Source organism: Impatiens glandulifera, chromosome 1 (genome assembly GCF_907164915.1).
Source record: "Impatiens glandulifera chromosome 1, dImpGla2.1, whole genome shotgun sequence".
Classification (NCBI taxonomy): domain Eukaryota; kingdom Viridiplantae; phylum Streptophyta; class Magnoliopsida; order Ericales; family Balsaminaceae; genus Impatiens; species Impatiens glandulifera.
In genome coordinates, this window is record NC_061862.1 from 24,204,094 (window position 1) to 24,222,836 (window position 18,743).

The 18,743-nt window shown below is 30.0% G+C and overlaps 3 protein-coding genes and 1 non-coding gene across 5 annotated transcripts; 3 read left to right on the forward strand and 1 right to left on the reverse strand.

Moving 5' to 3' along the window:
• The first annotated feature begins 6,394 nt into the window (after positions 1 to 6,394).
• LOC124921192 (SMR domain-containing protein At5g58720) lies at positions 6,395 to 13,160 on the forward strand. Of its 2 annotated transcripts, XM_047461818.1 has the most exons (11): positions 6,395 to 7,251; positions 8,218 to 8,243; positions 9,195 to 9,317; positions 9,505 to 9,590; positions 10,420 to 10,652; positions 11,501 to 11,586; positions 12,106 to 12,162; positions 12,246 to 12,313; positions 12,396 to 12,502; positions 12,585 to 12,655; positions 12,773 to 13,160. In XM_047461818.1, exons 1-11 carry the CDS (start codon positions 6,720 to 6,722, stop codon positions 12,896 to 12,898), a joined length of 1,515 nt encoding a protein of 504 aa, XP_047317774.1. In that variant the 5' UTR covers positions 6,395 to 6,719; the 3' UTR covers positions 12,899 to 13,160. The 2 variants fall into 2 exon arrangements, with proteins under 2 accessions (XP_047317774.1, XP_047317775.1); XM_047461819.1 differs by lacking the exon at positions 12,396 to 12,502.
• Positions 13,161 to 16,101: 2,941 nt separating this feature from the next.
• On the forward strand, positions 16,102 to 16,727 carry LOC124921740 (protein ELF4-LIKE 1-like). The gene has a single exon (XM_047462434.1). It carries the CDS (start codon positions 16,142 to 16,144, stop codon positions 16,607 to 16,609), a length of 468 nt encoding a protein of 155 aa, XP_047318390.1. The 5' UTR covers positions 16,102 to 16,141; the 3' UTR covers positions 16,610 to 16,727.
• Positions 16,728 to 16,821: 94 nt separating this feature from the next.
• On the reverse strand, positions 16,822 to 17,696 carry LOC124921334 (CRIB domain-containing protein RIC1-like). The gene is made up of 4 exons (XM_047461982.1): positions 17,636 to 17,696; positions 17,442 to 17,545; positions 17,308 to 17,356; positions 16,822 to 17,228 (listed from the first exon to the last, which is right to left on the reverse strand). Exons 1-4 carry the CDS (start codon positions 17,694 to 17,696, stop codon positions 16,822 to 16,824), a joined length of 621 nt encoding a protein of 206 aa, XP_047317938.1.
• A 744-nt stretch (positions 17,697 to 18,440) lies between these two features.
• On the forward strand, positions 18,441 to 18,512 carry TRNAQ-UUG. Its single transcript has one exon. It is a non-coding gene; the product is annotated as a tRNA-Gln (tRNA).
• Positions 18,513 to 18,743: the final 231 nt, after the last annotated feature.

The following is an 18,743-nucleotide window of genomic DNA, read 5'->3' on the forward strand; positions in this document are numbered from 1 at the left end:
TAAATTTATGGGAATGAAAATCATACTGCCACATATATATGTAAATATATATATATATATAATAAATTTGAAATGTAAATATATATATATAAAAAAAAAAAAAAAAACTGAGTTTGAATAGTAAACTAGGTTAGTTTGAGAATAAATGAACAAACTAGGTTAGTTTGGGAAAGTGAACGCAGATTAGTTTAGGAAACTGTTCAATGACTGTGTGGCATTCACATGTATTCAAATAAACCACTTAAAAATTACCATAATCATTAATTTTTCTGTTCAAATAGGATATTTTTAATTATAACTAGATTTGACATTTCGGGTTTCGAAGTTCATAATTAATTAAGATATTTTTTCTATTAAAAAAAAGAATGACAGGGATGAGAAATTAAGGGAGGAAATTGTTGAGAGAATAATATCATCACTGTTATTGAAAAAAAAAACATAAAGTATAAAATACAGTATATTGATAAATTTTATTATTTGTTAGCCAATTTGTATCACGTCATATTTTTACCTATTATCTCTTTTAAAGTTTTCTTAATCATTTCTCTTAAATAATAAAATAAAATGTATACGTGACATTGTAGGATTTAAATGCACGTGATAAAATTATACAATGAAATTATATAAACGGATTCTTAATATAATATATATTATAATATATTGAAATTTTATATTATTATAAAGAAATAAACTTACCTCTTATAAAATATAATGAATAAATAAATATATTGGTGATTTAATATATTTAATTATGTTTATAGTGTTCGGGGCAAAATCTAGGTGAGATCAGGACGGAGCGGTGGACACAAATAACATCCTCATCCCATCCCCGTTCGATTTTGGGACAATTCGGTTTGGTTTTCGCGGGGCGGTTTCAAATTGCTATCCTTATTTATAGTGCTCAAGACAGAATCAGAGTTGTAAGCACTAAAATTCTACCTACCCCATTTATAAATTTTAAAATAATTATTTTGATAATATTTGAATAAATAAAATCAAAATAATTAAAATAAATTTCAAAGTCTCATCAAACAATTAATTGAATTAATTATTATAATAATTAAATCCTAAATTAATTAAAGATAATTACCAAAGAAAATAAATAAAATAACTTGTGATAAATCTTGTATCCATTTTGTCTCAAATTAATTAAAAAAAATAAAAGGGATTAAAATAAATAATTTAGAATAAATGTTGGATCTATTTTATCCCAAATAAATTATTTATTAAACTAAAAAATGTAAGCATATCATAAAAATTAATTGACAAAATAAATGTCATATTTATTTTAAATATTTTAAAAGATTTAAAAACAAAGGCAAAATGGTAAAAAAAATCATCTTCAAATAAACCCTTAAAGTTAAAATAAAAAATAATTCTGTAATCCAATGCAGCCAAAACCTAAAAGAATCGCTGCAACAAAAATTACAGTCATTAGATGAGCGCTGAATTGTCATCCAACGCCCATGAGTTGTCTGCGTCGCCTGCTGTTACAGAAGGAATGCACTTTCGTGTCGTACATGATCGACTAACGCACTAATGCCATTAGTCGAAAATCGAAACGCAACAGAACGCTCCATCATGGACGGAACCCAAACAGAGCGTCTCGCGTTCGTCATTTATGCTCGAAACGATGTCGTTTCGCCATGGATCGTCGTCTTCATCGCGATCGCTGGACAGATATGAACAACAACCATCTTTGATTTTTCAAAGATAGAACTTTGTCATTTCTTAATCATTTAGCCTGATTCAAAAAGTTAAATGATCACCCTACTTTGATGATAATTTACCCTACATCTAGGATTGTCATTACGACCTACACCAACAACTGACCGGAAGAATAGTCAAAACACCATTATGGATGTTTGACTAAATGAAGCTCATTTGGTCGATCAATAGACCTTGGGAGGCTATAGATAGCCTCCCTCGATCAATCTGAAGACAATAGATCAACTCTCAAGCTCTCTATCAGAATTTTCAAAAAATTCGCCATTGAAGCTTCAAACTTCTAGATTTTTGAAATTTTCATACAATACCTTAAAGATTGGATCTAGGCATCCCAAAAACATCCCTAAGATCTAATGAGTGTTTTCAAATGCTTGATAATTTTTCAATCACCCTTTAATTCAATCTTCCAGTTTGAAATTAAAATTTTTATATTTCAGTTTTCATAAGTTTGTATATTGTCCGATTGTTGAATTTTCGATTGGAAAACGATCCTAGATCATTTGCAAACTTTTTGTTGAAGCTAAAACCGATCAATCAATCTAAAATAGAAAACCGCAAATTTGAATTTAGAAAAATCTAAAATCGAGTTTTCTATTAGCTGCCCATAAAATTTCCCAACATATTTCTAATGATGTTAAGAACCTATTTGGATCATGTTTCATCCATCCCGATCATGTTTGATCAAAATGAAAATTTTCAAAAAAATTAAAATTTCAAATTCTTGAATTGGTCCAAATTCATGTTTTGATATCAATCAATCAATCATATGAAGCACAAGGAAGCTATTACCAATCTCTTTACACTTCATTACAGCTAAAAACCAAAAACTCGATTTTGGTCTCAAAACTGTTTTGATGAAATCAAACATCATTCAAGTTGAATCAAACCTTGAGATGATGTTCATATTGTTTCTGGGAGTCTTGTGAAGCTACCTAAACCCCTAAATCAAAGGATTCGAGCCTCAATCAAAACTGCAAAACCTGTAGTTTTGATGTTCTTGAGGACCAAGAGGTTCGATTGTGGTTTTTCAACTAGGACCGAGAGGATCGAATGAGAATTTTGGACATCATACCAAAGATCTTCAAACCTAGGATTGAGAGGTCCGATCAAGAACTGGTATAGGATCGGGAAGCATTTGCACTGACCGTGAATTCAAGCAAAGGACCGAGAAGTTTTTGCACCCGACCGAGAATTTTAGCCAAGGACCAGGAAACTTTAGCACCCCGACCGAGAATTCTAAGCCAGGACCTAGGGTCTTAGCCCCCGGCCGATAAAAATGTACCTAGGACCGAGGACACCAGTCCTAAGGGTCTGTTTGGTTGCACTTCTAATTTCTAAAATATTTTTGTGATTTTGAGACTTCAAACCATTTTTTAAAAATGTAAAAAAATAGAAAATGATTTCAAAATAATTTTGAAATATTTTCCACAAATGGGCTCATTTGAAATTTATTTCTAAACCATAATGCCTTTAAAACTAATACTCTTCAGGTATATTCCTTTATATTCAACGTCATCAGCAACATGTACTAGCATTTAAATATTATTGTTACAATTTAAAATACACAAAAAACATGTGCATGTCTACGACCAGAAGAATAATTGGTTAAAATAAAACGTTATACAACCAATTTCAAAAGACAAGATTTTATAAAGTAAATACCGTTTTCAAAACGGGTACGGAGGATAAAACGCGAAAGTCTTTCCCGAGTATCACCAAACTACGAAGTAACGCAACTCTAGTAAAAAATACGTTTGTATACGTTACATTTTTATTGATTAAAAATCAATTGGCGAATCTTTATCTAATAAATAACCTTTAAATTAATTATTTTTAATTAATTTAAATAAAAGATTATTTTAATCAAATTGTTATTTATTTATTTCAAATTTAAAAGATTATTTAAAATTTGATTAAAAAATATTTTTTATAATTAATTTTAAAATTGTCAGGACTTGTTTTAATCTTTTAAAATAATGTTTTATTTTTATGAGATTACTTACACACAAACCGAAGTTAAAATTTTTCGAACCTCGAACTTTTTTGGGATAAGGATTTTTTAGGGGTTACAAGAGTGTAGTCGGGGCGGGAGACACACATATCATCCCCGCCCCATCCCGGTCAACTACCGACAAACTGAGGAAAATCCGTCCATAACATAACAATTCAAATTGGAAACCACAAAGAGGATTATAATTGTCATATCTAATCATAGTTATCAGATATGTATCATTCATAATGTTATTATTATGATTTTTCTCAAATTAATTCCAAAAAACTAGTAGAATCGGTCGGGGAGTTAATTGTTTTTTTCGAGGATTTAGGAACTCGCTAAACCGTTGGGTAACATGTTTGTATTTTTTTATTTACATGATTTGTGACTTTTATTTATTTATTTTATTTTATCATGTCATACTTTTCGTTATGCTTACGCGATTTTTATCATTTTTAATATACACGAACCATTTAAATAAATGACCGCGATATTTTAGTATTCAAATAGACATAGGGGTGGGTCGGTACGGTATAACTTAATTTTTGTATTCATACCTTATACCTTACCGAAAGTTTTGATATAAAAAAAATCCATTTACTTTACATTGATTTCAGTATACCTTAACTTCGGTACGATATCGGTATTATACTTTTGATATCTAAAAAAACATATTAACTTAAACAAAAAAAAATTAATATGGTTATTACATAAATGTTACACAAAAATCAAAATTAAAGATATTTATTATAAAATAAAATATATATATTTTAAAATCTAACATTTTAAAAAGCAAACAAATGTTAAGAATTAAATTTAATTACAAAAATTGGAGTTAACAAAATAAACCTTTAAGTTATAATATTTTATATTTGAGATTAATTTGGTAAATTTTGAGTTCTTTCTAGTAGCTCTCACTCCTTTCTTAGCTTTAAGTAAAGCTTTCACTGGTGATAGTGAAGAATGTGGAAAGCTAGTCTTCAATAGTTCAATAGTAAGAATCAAGTGAACCGGATTGAATGTCAAGAGCTCTTGTTACCGAGTGCGTTAACCTGTCTATGTTCGTTTACACCTTGGCCTACCAAAGTTCAGACAAGAAGTGGATTAGCTAACTCGTTAGAACGGGTGCAGATATGGTGCACGAGTAAGGCAACCTATGCAGTTGCATAGGCCCCCATTTTTAATATTTAATAGTATTAAATTATTATCTTATCTTTTCCTTTTATTTCTCATTTAATATTAAATATATATTATACAATATATATATTTTTTTATTTCCTTTTTAATCTCTTATTTCTATGTTATTAACAGAGCAGCCCCAATGTTTGGAAAAAACCTAATTTTTGATTGCTAAAAAAAATAATAAAAACCTTTTATTTCTCATTTAATATTAAATATATATTATACAATTTATATATAATTTTTTTTATCTCCTTTTTAATCTCTTATTTCTATATTATTATTATTATTATATTATATTAACTATTTAAATCTCATTTTATATAATTAAATTTTTTTAAATTTTTTTATCATTTTAGGGGCCCAAAATTTAAATTTGCATTGGACCTAAAATTCTTAGGACCGACCCTTGATGTAGAGCCCTAGTAAAGCGGTACTCCATGCTTCTAACTCGATGAAAATAAGTACACGCAACTAACTTGTGAACTCGGATAGCCTAGGGCAGATGAAAATAAAAAGAAAGAGGATAATAATCTATGTACACACCCGATGAAAGATAGTTTCAATGAATCTTTTTTTAAGAAAGACTCGAAAAAGTAGCCTAAGCTTATATAAGGCTGACTACTGGATCACTCTAGTGCTTCGTGTATTACGGACCCTCTGCCATCTATTACAGCAGAGCCGTTTCATGAGCGGGAGGACTAAGCGCAGTAACATATTAAACTTATTAAATCTATTTTTAAAAGAAAATAAATCAAAGACATAATAAAATAAATATCTATTGTAAAATAGAATGTAAAGAGATTATATCTATTGAATAATATTACCGTATAATAATATTTTTATAATTAAATTAATATTAAATTTATTTATTTTTTTATAAATAATATATATATATATAATTTATAAATATTATTTTGGTATTTCAGTATATTAGATACCAAAATTTTAAAAATCTTTTATTGTATTTTTAATTTCTGTATTACTACCATATTTACCTTTTTCTCAATATACCGTATAAATTGATATTTTTGATATATTGTGGTATAATATTTTGGATATATCTATTTTATCGATAATTTTTCTCATTCATTATTTTTTCTCTTCGTTTAAATAAAAATTACAAGTTTTGACAAATTATATATCAAAAAATAAAATAAAAATAGTTTAATAATAATTTTTTTTTATCTCGATCCAAGTTCATAATTAAATATGGTATTTTCCCATAAAATATTAGTTTAAAATAATTTTATATTAAATAAAAAATCAATTTTGATTCTTTAAAGTTTTTGACTATGAATATATATTTTTTATAAATTGCCTAATTTAACTTGTTAAAGATAATTTTAGTTATAAAAAATTGATACTTTATTTAGAATAATGTGTCTCTCCCAAAACGAAAAAGTTTGTGGGCCTATTGGTCCTACATAATTGGGGGAGTAGTACTAATAAATACCAGTACGACCACGATAAGACTCCTTTAGGCATACACATCTCTCATCTAACGACTTTATTTTGCCTTTCCAATTAGGGTTCGGAAAAAGGATATCATCAATCAATCGATCACCTTCATTCAACAAATACCAATTCCTCTGGAGTCAACATCTACAGAACCCTAATTTGGATAGAGACCAACATCTTCCAGATTAGGGTAAGTACGTACACACATCAGCTCTTACAACCACTTATATATAATCGAGATCTCTTCTTCCCTTTTCTCTATATGTTGTTGATCATCTTGCGCCGTTAATACCTGCACGTACGTATATACATACATACATACTCTTCTAGTGTTCTGTTTCTGTTTGTAAATTTTGTTATGAAGCAATCCAAAAAGAAGCAGAGATCGCGAGCAACAAAGCAACACAATGGGAAATCTGTTGCGCCGATGCTTCCCAAACAGAAGGAAGAAGAAGAACAAAGGAAGGATATTACAACTAGTTTGAATGTGCAATTCTCGTCTATTTCCGTTGGGGAGAGAAAAGAGGGGTTTCCTGAAAAGGATTTAGCAGCAGTTGCTGACGATCAGGCGTCAACTTGTTCTAGTTCCAACGGAAGTAGTAGTTGTAGTAGTGGTGGTGGTGGTGGTGGTAATAGAACGTTTTTAGTATCATCTCAGATTTTGAGCTCTCATGGGAGGAGTAAAAAGAAGGTTATTGCTTCTACTGGTACTGTTTCCTCCGTTCTCGGAAAGCAGTATATTGCGACGTCGAATTTCAGGACGGATGATTCGTTAAAGTCGAGATGGAGCAAGAGTGCAGGCTCAAGTAAAGAGGAACGTGAACAATTTTTGTGCTCTATGCTGGGGAACGACTCTGATTTAAACATGGGTGTGGTTAGAGACGTCTTATGTGAGTTCTTACTATCACTCCCAATGCTACTTTATTTAGTCTAATGGGTTTCAATTCCTCTTTGATTTGCAGTGCATATATGTTATTGGATATTGAATTTGGAATGTATATGTAGTTTGTGCCTATGTTTAGTGAATATGGTAGCATTGGAATGATTTTGACTTCCTTGGAAATTAAAAGTGGTCCTGCTAGATTGTGGTGATACTAAGGAACAATGTAAATCTTGTGTAGTCCACGTTTGTGTTATCTAGTTATCCGAGATCTTTTATGTTTTTATTTTCTTTGTCTCACTTCAGCATTTTGTATTTTCAATCCCATGTGAGCACGATATTTCATGTGTGGAGGTTGATTCTTGGTTTCTCGACCTTAAGAAGTTTCATGTGTATGATTTCGACGGTTGGGGTTTGGGGTTTAGTTTGAAATTAAGTTTCAACGCAGTTATAATATACTCAAATTGCTAAATACAGTTTAATTGGTTGTTTCTAAGGAGTTCATTCTCGATATGCTCTAACTCATAACTTATATGTGGAAATCTGTATCAATTAAGGACAACATAATGAGAAATTGTGTAAATAGTTTTCTCTATAGTAGAATCACATATTTGATTTGTAATGTTCCGAGTCAACTTACTTGCAAGAGGCTTTTTATAGAACTTTTGCAAATAGCTGGTTATCAAAAAGGGTATGATTAGGTCTTTTGTTTTTCCAATTATTTGGTTGAACCTTTATGGTTGGCCTTATTTACCTCCTTTGTGCTCAAATTAAATCTATTGCACCGTTCAATAATTCTTATATCTTTTTTGACTGGAAAGGTTTGCCCGGGTTTATATCTTTTTTGTTTTGAAGAGTCAACCTAAACTAAACACAAATTGTACCTTTCTCGTGCAAAAATTACTGTAGCTCTTAACTAATTATTCTGTAATGAATTATTTTCTGTATCTTATGATTGACAATTTTATTTTTGCAGGTCAATGTGGTTATGATCTGGATGAGGCAAGTGTTTATAAGTCTTTTGACCTTTAGTATAGATGCATTCTAATATTCCATGTAGTAATTGCTTGTGCTTCTAGTAATGCTATGCCTCCTCAGAGAGGTGATTGTGCTTCATTATATTATGTTACATAAATTCCAATGAATATGATTAAGAGACTTACCACCAAGAGGTCTCATGTTTGATTCTCATTCAAAGTACCTGAATTAGGTAGCGGGGTTATGTCGGTGGGTTGTTGTGCTAGCCTCGCGCGCGTAAGCTAGCCCGGACACCCCTGGTATCACAAAAAAATGCTAATGAATTGGATTTTCATCTCCAGTTTCTTCATTCATCTAGTATCATTCATGTTAATCCATTTCAGCACTTTTTTTCGTTCCTTTTAAAAATTACTGATTTCTTATTTAACTGTTCCTTTTAAAATTACTGGCCAAAGGTTTTGGGACTATTTTACTCTTTTAGATTTTAGACGTTCTTGTAGTTTTTATTTTGCAAGATCAAATTTGAAATGAGTATGATATCTGAATCTGGAATTATATGCTAATATCCTATATCAACATGTCTCATTTTGTTATGTCATTCTGCTCGTGTAGTTATTAGTAGAATGTAAACAGTAGATATTCCCTTCAAACATCACTTTTTGATTACCCTTATTATTAAAATGATATTCAGTATAATTCTTAGTTATGAATGGCACCAAATAGTTTCCTGTGAAATTGGACATTAAAAGTTAAATTGATATAGTATAGGCATAAGAACTTGATTCTTGACCCACACCCTTTGAGCTCATCAATTTTAAATTAAGATTTGATCGAATCTCTTCAGACTTTACTTGCTCTATAAATCTAGTGCTATCATATTATTTTAGTTTCCTTGATGACATAATGATCTCCTTTATTGAACATCTCTCAACTCAATTTTTTTTTTAAATATCACATGTTCTTCTCTTCTTTCAGGCTTTAAATGTTCTTCTCGAGTTGTCTACTTCATCCAATGACCTGTCAGAATGTGATGGCTCTCAAGATTTAACCACAAACACTGACGATGACAGTCATTTCCATCTGGAAGGCGGTGATCATGTAAGTTGCATTGCCTGTGATGCTTCAACCCTTTGAATATTGTAGAATCATTTCTTAAATTGCTAATTATAGATTAATGTGAAATCTCATGCATTAATAATGTTCTCTGTACTTATATACAATTATTTGCAATAAGTAAGCCATGTAAGGTTTTACGAAATATCATATTTTTTCTATTTTGTTACAGCTACATGATATGGCATCTGACTCAACTTCTCATTCATCGGAAAATGAAAATCAAGATAATGTTTGGTTTTGGGGAAAACCTAGGAGGTACCTTACTTTTTTTTATCTTTATTTGTTTATCTAACAGAATGAGTTCTTATATGAACCACTCACCAGCATAAATAATTCAAGTAAACTTTGATGGATACATCTAACAAATACACCAACCAACCGAATCAAAATGACTTGAGAACCATCAAATCTTAAACACAAGTATTTTGCTTTTAGTGTGCCTTTTGATCACTTGGAAGAATTGTGGTTCTCTTTTATAATCCTTGGAAAAGTAAGGTGTCGCCTTCATGGAGTGTATAAGGCATGGAAGTCTTTTGAAAATTGTCAAGGGAGGTGGATACAGTTTGCATCCTAACATATTCCACTTTATGATTCCATTTTTGTAGAAAGATTCGATCTTTTATCTAATGGTTGACTAGAAAGTGAATAGAGAGGAGTGAAATTAAAGGGAAGGGGAAAGAAAAGTCATAATCTTGCTTTGATAGTTTTTACTCCCTCTTTCCCATCTCTTCTTCTCCTCCTCTCCTTTCTTTGGATCTTTAATAGTTAGTTATTCCTAAAGGTTCCTTCCCCTCCCAAATTGAAGTAATATAAATCTTGGTGGAAAATGGATAAAAAAACCTCCATTCTCTTCTCCTGCTACCTTAAATAGTAAACCAAACGAGGAGAGGGTGTTGCTTCTCCAACATTTTGTCTAAACTAACCAAGGGTAAAGTTAGTCCTTAATTACAGTGCCAACTTCTGGATGGTAAAGGTGTTCTGTTCTAAAGATAAACAGTAGTTCTTTGCTAATACTGCCTGGTAAAGTGCACAATGGTAGCTCAGCTACAATTTTACTTAATATACCTCCCCTCTTTGTTTTCAGGAATTACTCTGAGGTTCTCACTGATGCTAAATCCGTGTATCCAGTTCAACACAAAATTACTGATGCAGACCTCCCAAAGATGGTGTTGGAATCTTTGTTTTGTATGCCTAAGAGTTCTGAACACGAACCCAGTGCCATGAACTGGAAGGATGTAGTAAGGAAGATGGAGTCTCTTGGGCAAAAGGTTGCATCTGATCCTGCTGATTCTGCACGGAAACAACAGAACAATTCTGGTACTTAAAATTTTCAACAATCTTAGATCCTACATTGCATGAAGTCTTTTAGTGTCACTTTTTCCTAAAGTTGTCTCATGGTAGTGGATGTGAGACGAGTCAGCAGGTTGTTTTTTGTTGTCTATGGTGTATATAATCCATAAGCTTGTACCAATATCAAATGCAATTGTTTATCCACGTTAATTTGTCGTCAAATGCTATCTATGACACATAACATGTTCCTACACCAATTACGAGCTAGTCCTTGAGGGACTGGGGGTTTCATTCCCGTTTCGTACTAGTTATTATCTAGCCTTGATGCAACAAATGAGTTTGGTCAAATTATTGAGTTTGGTCAAAATATTGAGTTGCAAGCTTGTACCTGTCTTCCAAAGGGAATGGACATTCATCCACTTAATAAATTATCTATTATACACATTCCTCTTTGTTGGAAAAACTTTCTTCTTTTGTGTATTTACACTATCTGTATATAGAACAGAAAGGTGAACCAATACTCACTCTGGATAGATAATGATAGAAGTTGAATTGATGAAGAGGAGATCGGTTAACAGCTGTTAGTAAATTTTTATTCAATTTAAGATAGTGTTGATTTTGCAGCTTATTAGAGAAGTCTGTATTTTTCTCCTATATTTGTACATGAATTCTCTTGCCCCAATTAGCGAAGTTAATGTGTAAATTTTCACTTGTTTTCCTAAAGAAAATATGTATACTTTTTGTCCTTTATAGCCTGTTGTATATTTTTATATTCTTGACTTTATGTTAGGTCATGTGTTTGGATCATTCTTTTTAACACTAACACAATATTCTTGACCTAGTTTATGCATTTGTTTACATACTCTTGTTTTCAGGAACTGTTGTAAAAGGAGATGACTATCACATGTTTAGAGAGTCTGCCAAGGAACAGTGGGATGCAATGAAATCTTGCTATCAAAAGGTATATTTGGGAAAGTTTATCACTAAATTTTATATTTACTAATATGTTAATGAAATTAATAAAAGGTAACATGTGATCATATTGTTTTGTCACTGCTTCTATCGTTATATTCATGATCATTTTTCTTTATTTTAAATAATCGTTATGTAAATGACAAATATCATTTTGATTCATTATTATGTTCATTGTTAAGCATAAAAATAGTATATATGTCTGCTGGTGATATTTATCTATAGTTGTTAAATATTAATGTCAATTTTTATTTATTGTCACGTTGAGGATATTTTCTTTACAGATAAATACCTGGATCACTCTTTATTACACTAACACAATTGCATTTGATTTGAGTGAATTTAGTAAAAATAAGAAAATTACAAGCTTTTCCATAGGAGTTTGTGTCAGAATGTTCAGCTATTATATAGTAGCAATGCAACTCTGTCGTCGTCATGTTCTTTCTTAATCAATACAATATTTTTTAAAGAATACTTGTTGTTAATGAGTTAGACAATCCTTTTGTAGGCTGCAACAGCTTTTTCAAATGGCGATCGACAATACGCGGCTCATCTTTCTGATCAGGTATGTAAATGTACGATTGCATGTTAATTTGTATCTTGTGTACACTGCATTGCTGGCATGATTAGCTTTTATAAACATTTTAGGGAAGGTTGCACAACAAAATGGCTAAGAAAGCAGACAAAATGGCGGGTCAGCAGATATTTGACTCTAGGTATATTATATAATTAACCTTTTTCTAAAAAACTGATTTTATGCAATGAACTAAACTAGAGTCTGGTGCATATTTATTTTAGAAATAAGAGAAATGAAAATGTTATAACCATTGATCTGCATGGGCAACATGTGAAAAATGCAATGCGAATGTTAAAAGTTCATCTACTATTTGGAGCATATGTACGATGTGAGTGTCTACTGTCCTGTATTTTCTACCCTTTGTGTTTGATCTTGCTTGCAAAACTTTGATGTTTTCAATGTATATATAGCTGTCCAAACATTCCGGGTGATCACTGGATGTGGAAACCACGGTGTTGGCAAGGCGAAGCTAAAACAATCTGTATGTATTCTCCTCCTCCTCCTCATTGTTATTTTAAGTTTGAAATGTGATGATAATATTTAGCTTAACTTTGGGCTATCTATGATTGTTGTTTACTGCTACTACTACTACTACCAGGTTATTAATTTAGTGAAGAGAGAAGGGATCGAGTGGCGCGAAGAAAACCAGGGTACAGTGATAATTAGGCTTAATGGGCAAAGAGAGTTTGGGTTTATGGAGACGGAGAGCGACGAAGATGAATGATCTGATTGATATATATATGAAGACTAGGCTAATTGTCTTTTGGTATATTTTAGTGGTTGAAAATGCTATTGTTGTTGTTGTTGTACATGATGATTCTTTGTTATTTGTTAGATTTTTATTTTAATCATGGGGTGGTCAGATGTTATCCATCCATTTATTATTAATTATGAACAATCCTTAGTTGCTGGTCAAGTAATAACTATTACTTTAACAAGGTAATGTATATTATTACTTATATTTAACCAACAACTTATTATTATTATTATTATTAATTCTTAGTTCTTAGTTCTTGTAGCTCAACTTTGGATTGATTACTTTCTTTTGAAAACTGGTCATACTCCATTTTTTAAAGCCACTTTTATATTATAATACAGGAATAAATCTCTTAATAAGTAACTCATTTAAACTCATAAGTTTATTCAAAATTGATACATTTATTATTTATTTTCTTTATTCTAGTCTCTTTCCTCTCTTATCTATTCTCTTCTTCTTTCTTATTAATGATTTAAATTAAATTTATAATACAATTAAAGTTTTATTATACATAAAAGAAGATATTTCCAAAAGAATGAAAATATATTAAAGTGGTTTGCATCAATAAAAAAAACATTTTTAAGGGTTTATTTATTAATATTGTTTATCACATTTGGATGGAATAAAATGTCTAAATTTTTTTTAGAGATCAAAATGAAAGTGAACATGTTTTGAGGAATATTCGAATATGTAGGCAAATATTCCTCGGTGGTGAAAGTAATTGCCAAGCCCCCCCTTTTTTTTTTTTTTAGGACTCCTAGTTCCAACTTCAATCTTGGAGAAAGGGGATCAAGGCATTGATAGCTAGAAGAGGGAGGCTCCCCGGTTGGTCCAATCAATTAATTAAGTATACAATAAATAAACGAGAGACCTCTGATGAGATTGCGAGTAGTATTAGGTAGTTGGTCAGGTAAAGGCTGACCAAGCCAATGATGCTTAGCTGATCTTTTCGGATGATCAGCCACACTGGGACTGAGATGGGTTGATTTTTCAAGGATGAAGCATTGCTTTTGAGAAAGTCACTAGTTTAAATACTATTAAAATGACTTAATTTTATTTTTTATTATTATGGTTTATGTCATTTAAAATTAAAGCAAGTGTTTGTATTGTCTTTATTTCAAAAGTAAATTTTTATTTTGTTTTTTTTCAATGAAACAGTACTAAGATTTTTCTAAAAAAAATATAAGATATTTAAGAGAGGAGTGATAATTCACTAAAAATTAAAAAATTTAAACATAATTATTTAAATTTATAATTTTAATTATATACAAATGAGATATTAATATATATAACTTATAAATCATTTAAACTTATAATTTATGATGTAATATATGATATAAGTTAGGTATATATATAATTATAAATTTAAATGATTTATATAACTCAAAATAAATAAATAAATTAAAAGTTGATTAATAAAAAATAATAGAAAAAATAAATTTAAAATTTAATGTGTCAATTTTATTAATTTATAATGAATTATTAACCTATCTTTTAAATATTTTTCTATGGATAATAATTTTTTTATTATATTATAAATAGAAAAACAAAATTATAAATAAATGATAAATTAAATTTAAATAATTAATTGATAGAATAGAAGGATAGACATATGATATTTATTTAAAAATTAAATAGAAAACAACACCACAATTAAATATATACATATAAATGAGATTTATTCTTATAATATAATCTTGTAAAGAGCATGTTTCATTTCTTATCATTTTTTTTTTCAATCTAACATTTCATTTGGGAATCTTTTGAACGTCACATTTGGCCGCGTTTGTATTGAGATCGACTAAACAAGTATAAAATTGGGAAAATTCGAGTTAAGATGTCGGAATAAAAATATTACCACCATTGAGGTCATGTACGAGCAGCCGAAAAAAGAGGACGGAGAAAAACAAAAGAAGCCGGTGGCCACTCCCGAACAAGAGAATGTCAAGGTATATATAATAGGGAAAATAAATAAATTATATATATAATTTTTAAACTCTTTAGTAGTTATTTTTCCTTTTTTCTCTCTTTAATTATTTTCTTATATTTCATTTTCTGGTGAATTATATTATAAACTTAATTAATTAACTCAAAACAAAATGTTATATATTCTCTTCTTATATTATCATATTTGGTTAACTCTTATCAAAAACATTTTTATTTACGATTGAATATTAATATATCATAATTTGAGTTATATTTATTTTGAATATTAGTATGATTTGATTTGAGTTAGTTTATCTTGACAAATTTTTATTTTCTATTATAACTATTTTAAAAACTAATAAATAAATTATTAATATATATATATATATATATATATATATATATATATATATATATTAACGGAGAAGAGAAATAATTAATTAAAAAATTAAGAATTTTTATATTTAATTTTTTATTCTTTTAAATATATATTTATCAAATATAATATATATTTGAATATATATATTTTGTTAATTTTTATTTAATTTATTATTGTCTCTATTATTATTTTATATTTTACAAATAAGTTAAATAATAAAATATATAAACATATATTTACAAATTAATTATAAAAATAAATTATTAATAAAGATTGAAGAAAAGATAAAAATAAAATAAATGATTAATAAAGAGAAGAGAGAGAAATTATTAATGAACGAAGAGAGATAAATAAAAAGTTTAAAATGTTGAGTCATTTGCCAGTTCGCTGCACTCTACAAATCTTTTGCTCTCATGTCATTACTCAAAAAAAAATTTGGGTTATAGAAGACAATTTTTTTGTATTAATAAGAATGGAAGTATAAATAATAAAGATGTATGAAAATAAAAATTTAGTTTTTCGGATTTAACTTTTAGAATCTCACTTTAATTTGAATTTACTATGTTATAAGAGGAGTGATAGAGTGAGGGAATTTGGTGAGGGAATGACGTGGCATCACCTTCATTGGTTGGAAAATGTAAAAGTGGGAGGAAAGAGAGAAAAGAGAGAAATTATTTGATTTTTTCATCAAATAAGATTATGACACGTCATTCCCTCACCAAATTCCCTCACCTAATCATTTCTCATGTTATAATTGTGTCTTTTTATTTTGAAAATGTAATATTTGAAATGAGTGTATTTGACCAAATATATATATATATATATAAATTGATCTTCTTTTTCGGCAAAATTGATGCAAAGTGAGTCTGAGAGAGGTAGTTAAATAGGTTGAAGGAAAACGCGCGATGGATTCGAACATGGAGGAAGACAACGACGACTCTCAAACCCTAGAAAGACAACATCGAAGCAGTTTCAAGAGAAAACACTTCCATAACAACAACAATAACAACAGCGATGACGATCCAAACTTCGATTACGACGCTTCTGCTGCTGCTGCTACTGCACAAGGATTGGAAGAAGACGAACATTGCGATTCCGCCGAGGAGGCTTGGAAGACACTTAACAAGAGCTTTCGTCAAGTACAGTCCATTTTGGATCATAACCGAGTTTTGATTCAACTTGTCAACGAGAATCATCAGTCGCAGTTACCTCACAAACTCGTCAACAACGTTGCCCTAATTCGCGAGATCAATGCAAATATAGGTAAAGTCGCTTCTCTTTATTCCGATCTATCCATCAATTTCTCCAACTTAATTCATCAGCACAAAGCTTTAACCACCACCAACAAGGATCAAGTTAATATGAACACTTGAGAGACAACAATTTCTCCGATTCATCTTTATTTTATGAACACTTTGATTTGATTTGATATGATCTGATGAGAAAGCTGAATGAATGAAATTAGATTATTTACAGCAAGTTAACATTATATATATGAACTGATCTGTTAATTTGTTACATTTTCATACATCTGAAAGTAATTAGGTTTGTTTCTATTCTAGATCATCAGCATTATCATCATCAATCAGCCCTTAGAAACACGTTTAGCCCGATCCCCATATTCATTATCATCTTCTTCCGCAACTAAATCCAAACTCATCTCATTAGTAATATCGGACGATCCATTACCCGAAGACCTTTTTTCTCGAGCTTTAGGTCGTGGAAGCTTATCGGATTTCTTTTTATGGGTCGGGACTTTTGCACTCCGGGTCGTTGTCGATTCGTGGGCTGGGGATTCCCCACCTGAATTCTTGATACGCCTTGGTTTGGTGATGGTTGTGGTAGGGTTTGAATTAGGTTCCTTGGATGCTGATTCCAATATTAAGCCTCCGTCGGAAGAGCTACGTCGTCTTGTTTGTTTTTTATTGGATTTACGACGTGAATCTAATGCATCGTCGTTGTTTTGTTGTTCATTTCCTTGTGAAGGTGCTTCTAAATTTTCGAATAATTTCATAGTTAGAATTTCAGAACTAAACAGACATAAGATTTTGGGGAGAATTAGAAATAATACCTGGAGCTGGCGTTGGAGTTGATTTTGATGTTTCGGAAAATTCATTCATCTGTATATTTTTACACATTAAACGTTATCAATTATCATCATTAAAACGAGAAAAGAAAACGAGAATTAGCCCATAGAGAACCGACCCAGGTTGGTTGGGAGTTGGAAGGGCCATCAGATCCGATATGAGCAACATGTTTAACATCGGTGGGGAACCCGATCTCGATAGTTGCTTCTCCTTCTTTTTCATCTGCAATCGCCAAATTAACGAGATATATATGAACAATTGTACAAAATAAAATGAAAGAAAGAAAAGTAATATACATATATACATACATACCAAATATTTGAGAGATGTATCTCAAGCCTTTCAAAAGGCCTTTCACACTCTGTGTTGTCATTTTTGTTGGTTGTGTCCAAAATCAAATGATAATAATAAACAACATTTTCTCCATCAATTTGGTAAGTTTCAGGGATAAAATGTGAGAAATTCATATGTGCAATTTAATTAGATATCTTCTTCATCTTGATCTAAGAAAACCAAGAACAATAATATGGGATAAAAAAGACAAAAGACAGAGAGGGATTAATTAGATCTTCGATAGGGGCAGGTTTCTGTTGTTGAATATGAATTGTTTGTTCCTTATTTTGGTTAGGATGTTTTGGTTTGTGCTCCCTGCCTATATGCATGCATGCTAAATTAAAGTCCATCTTTTTAGGAGAACTTTATAACTAATTATTCAAACAAACGAACATCTCTAAACTTAGTTATTTTCTCCAAACCCCATCACACACATTAATATCACCCCCACAAAAATAATTGTTTTATTATTATCCCTCTTAAAGAAACAATTTTTTAGAAAAATATATATAAATCCATCTTCAAATAAAGCTAGCCGCAAAAAAATATTATTATTTTTTTTAGGCTCAAAATATGACATAACTTTTTGATTTTTTTAATTTAATTTGTTATTTATTTTTATAATTTTTAAAAATAGATAAAAATAAATAAATACATACGCTAATTTAGCTATTTCATTTATGAATTTTTCAAAATAATTTCATGCCTATCTAATTTTAAATTCTAAATCCTAAATCCGTCTCTGTTCATGTTAAAATTTAATATTTAATAATATTAAAACATCGGTTCTATGGTGTAGTGGTTAGCACTCTGGACTTTGAATCCAGCGACCTGGGTTCGACTCCCGGTAGGACCTCTTTTTTAGATTTTTCGAAATGGATATAATTATTTTTTTACCTAATTCATGATACAAACAAGTATTGTTTCAATTTCATATATTTAAACAAACAAAACAAAGCTGTTGTTATAATTGTAATTCTAGGTAAAATTCAACTATCTTATTATTGATATGTTTGAACAAGAAAAAAAAAAGTGAAAGCCAACAAGAGAGCAAGACTATGTGTTGGAATCACAGAAATATGAAACA

Bases quoted from the DNA above. Each gene is read 5' to 3' on its own strand.
- LOC124921740 (XM_047462434.1), top strand. From the start codon at position 16,142: ATGGATTCGAACATGGAGGAAGACAACGACGACTCTCAAACCCTAGAA.
- LOC124921334 (XM_047461982.1), bottom strand. From the start codon at position 17,696: ATGACAACACAGAGTGTGAAAGGCCTTTTGAAAGGCTTGAGATACATC. The intron at 17,357-17,441 runs GTCGGTTCTCTA...AAAAATATACAG, and splicing joins CCAACTCCCAACCAACCTGG to ATGAATGAATTTTCCGAAAC. The intron at 17,229-17,307 runs GTATTATTTCTA...TCGAAAATTTAG, and splicing joins AACTCCAACGCCAGCTCCAG to AAGCACCTTCACAAGGAAAT.
- LOC124921192 (XM_047461818.1), top strand. From the start codon at position 6,720: ATGAAGCAATCCAAAAAGAAGCAGAGATCGCGAGCAACAAAGCAACAC. The intron at 7,252-8,217 runs GTGAGTTCTTAC...TTATTTTTGCAG, and splicing joins TGTGGTTAGAGACGTCTTAT to GTCAATGTGGTTATGATCTG. The intron at 12,314-12,395 runs GTATATTATATA...TATTTATTTTAG, and splicing joins CAGCAGATATTTGACTCTAG to AAATAAGAGAAATGAAAATG.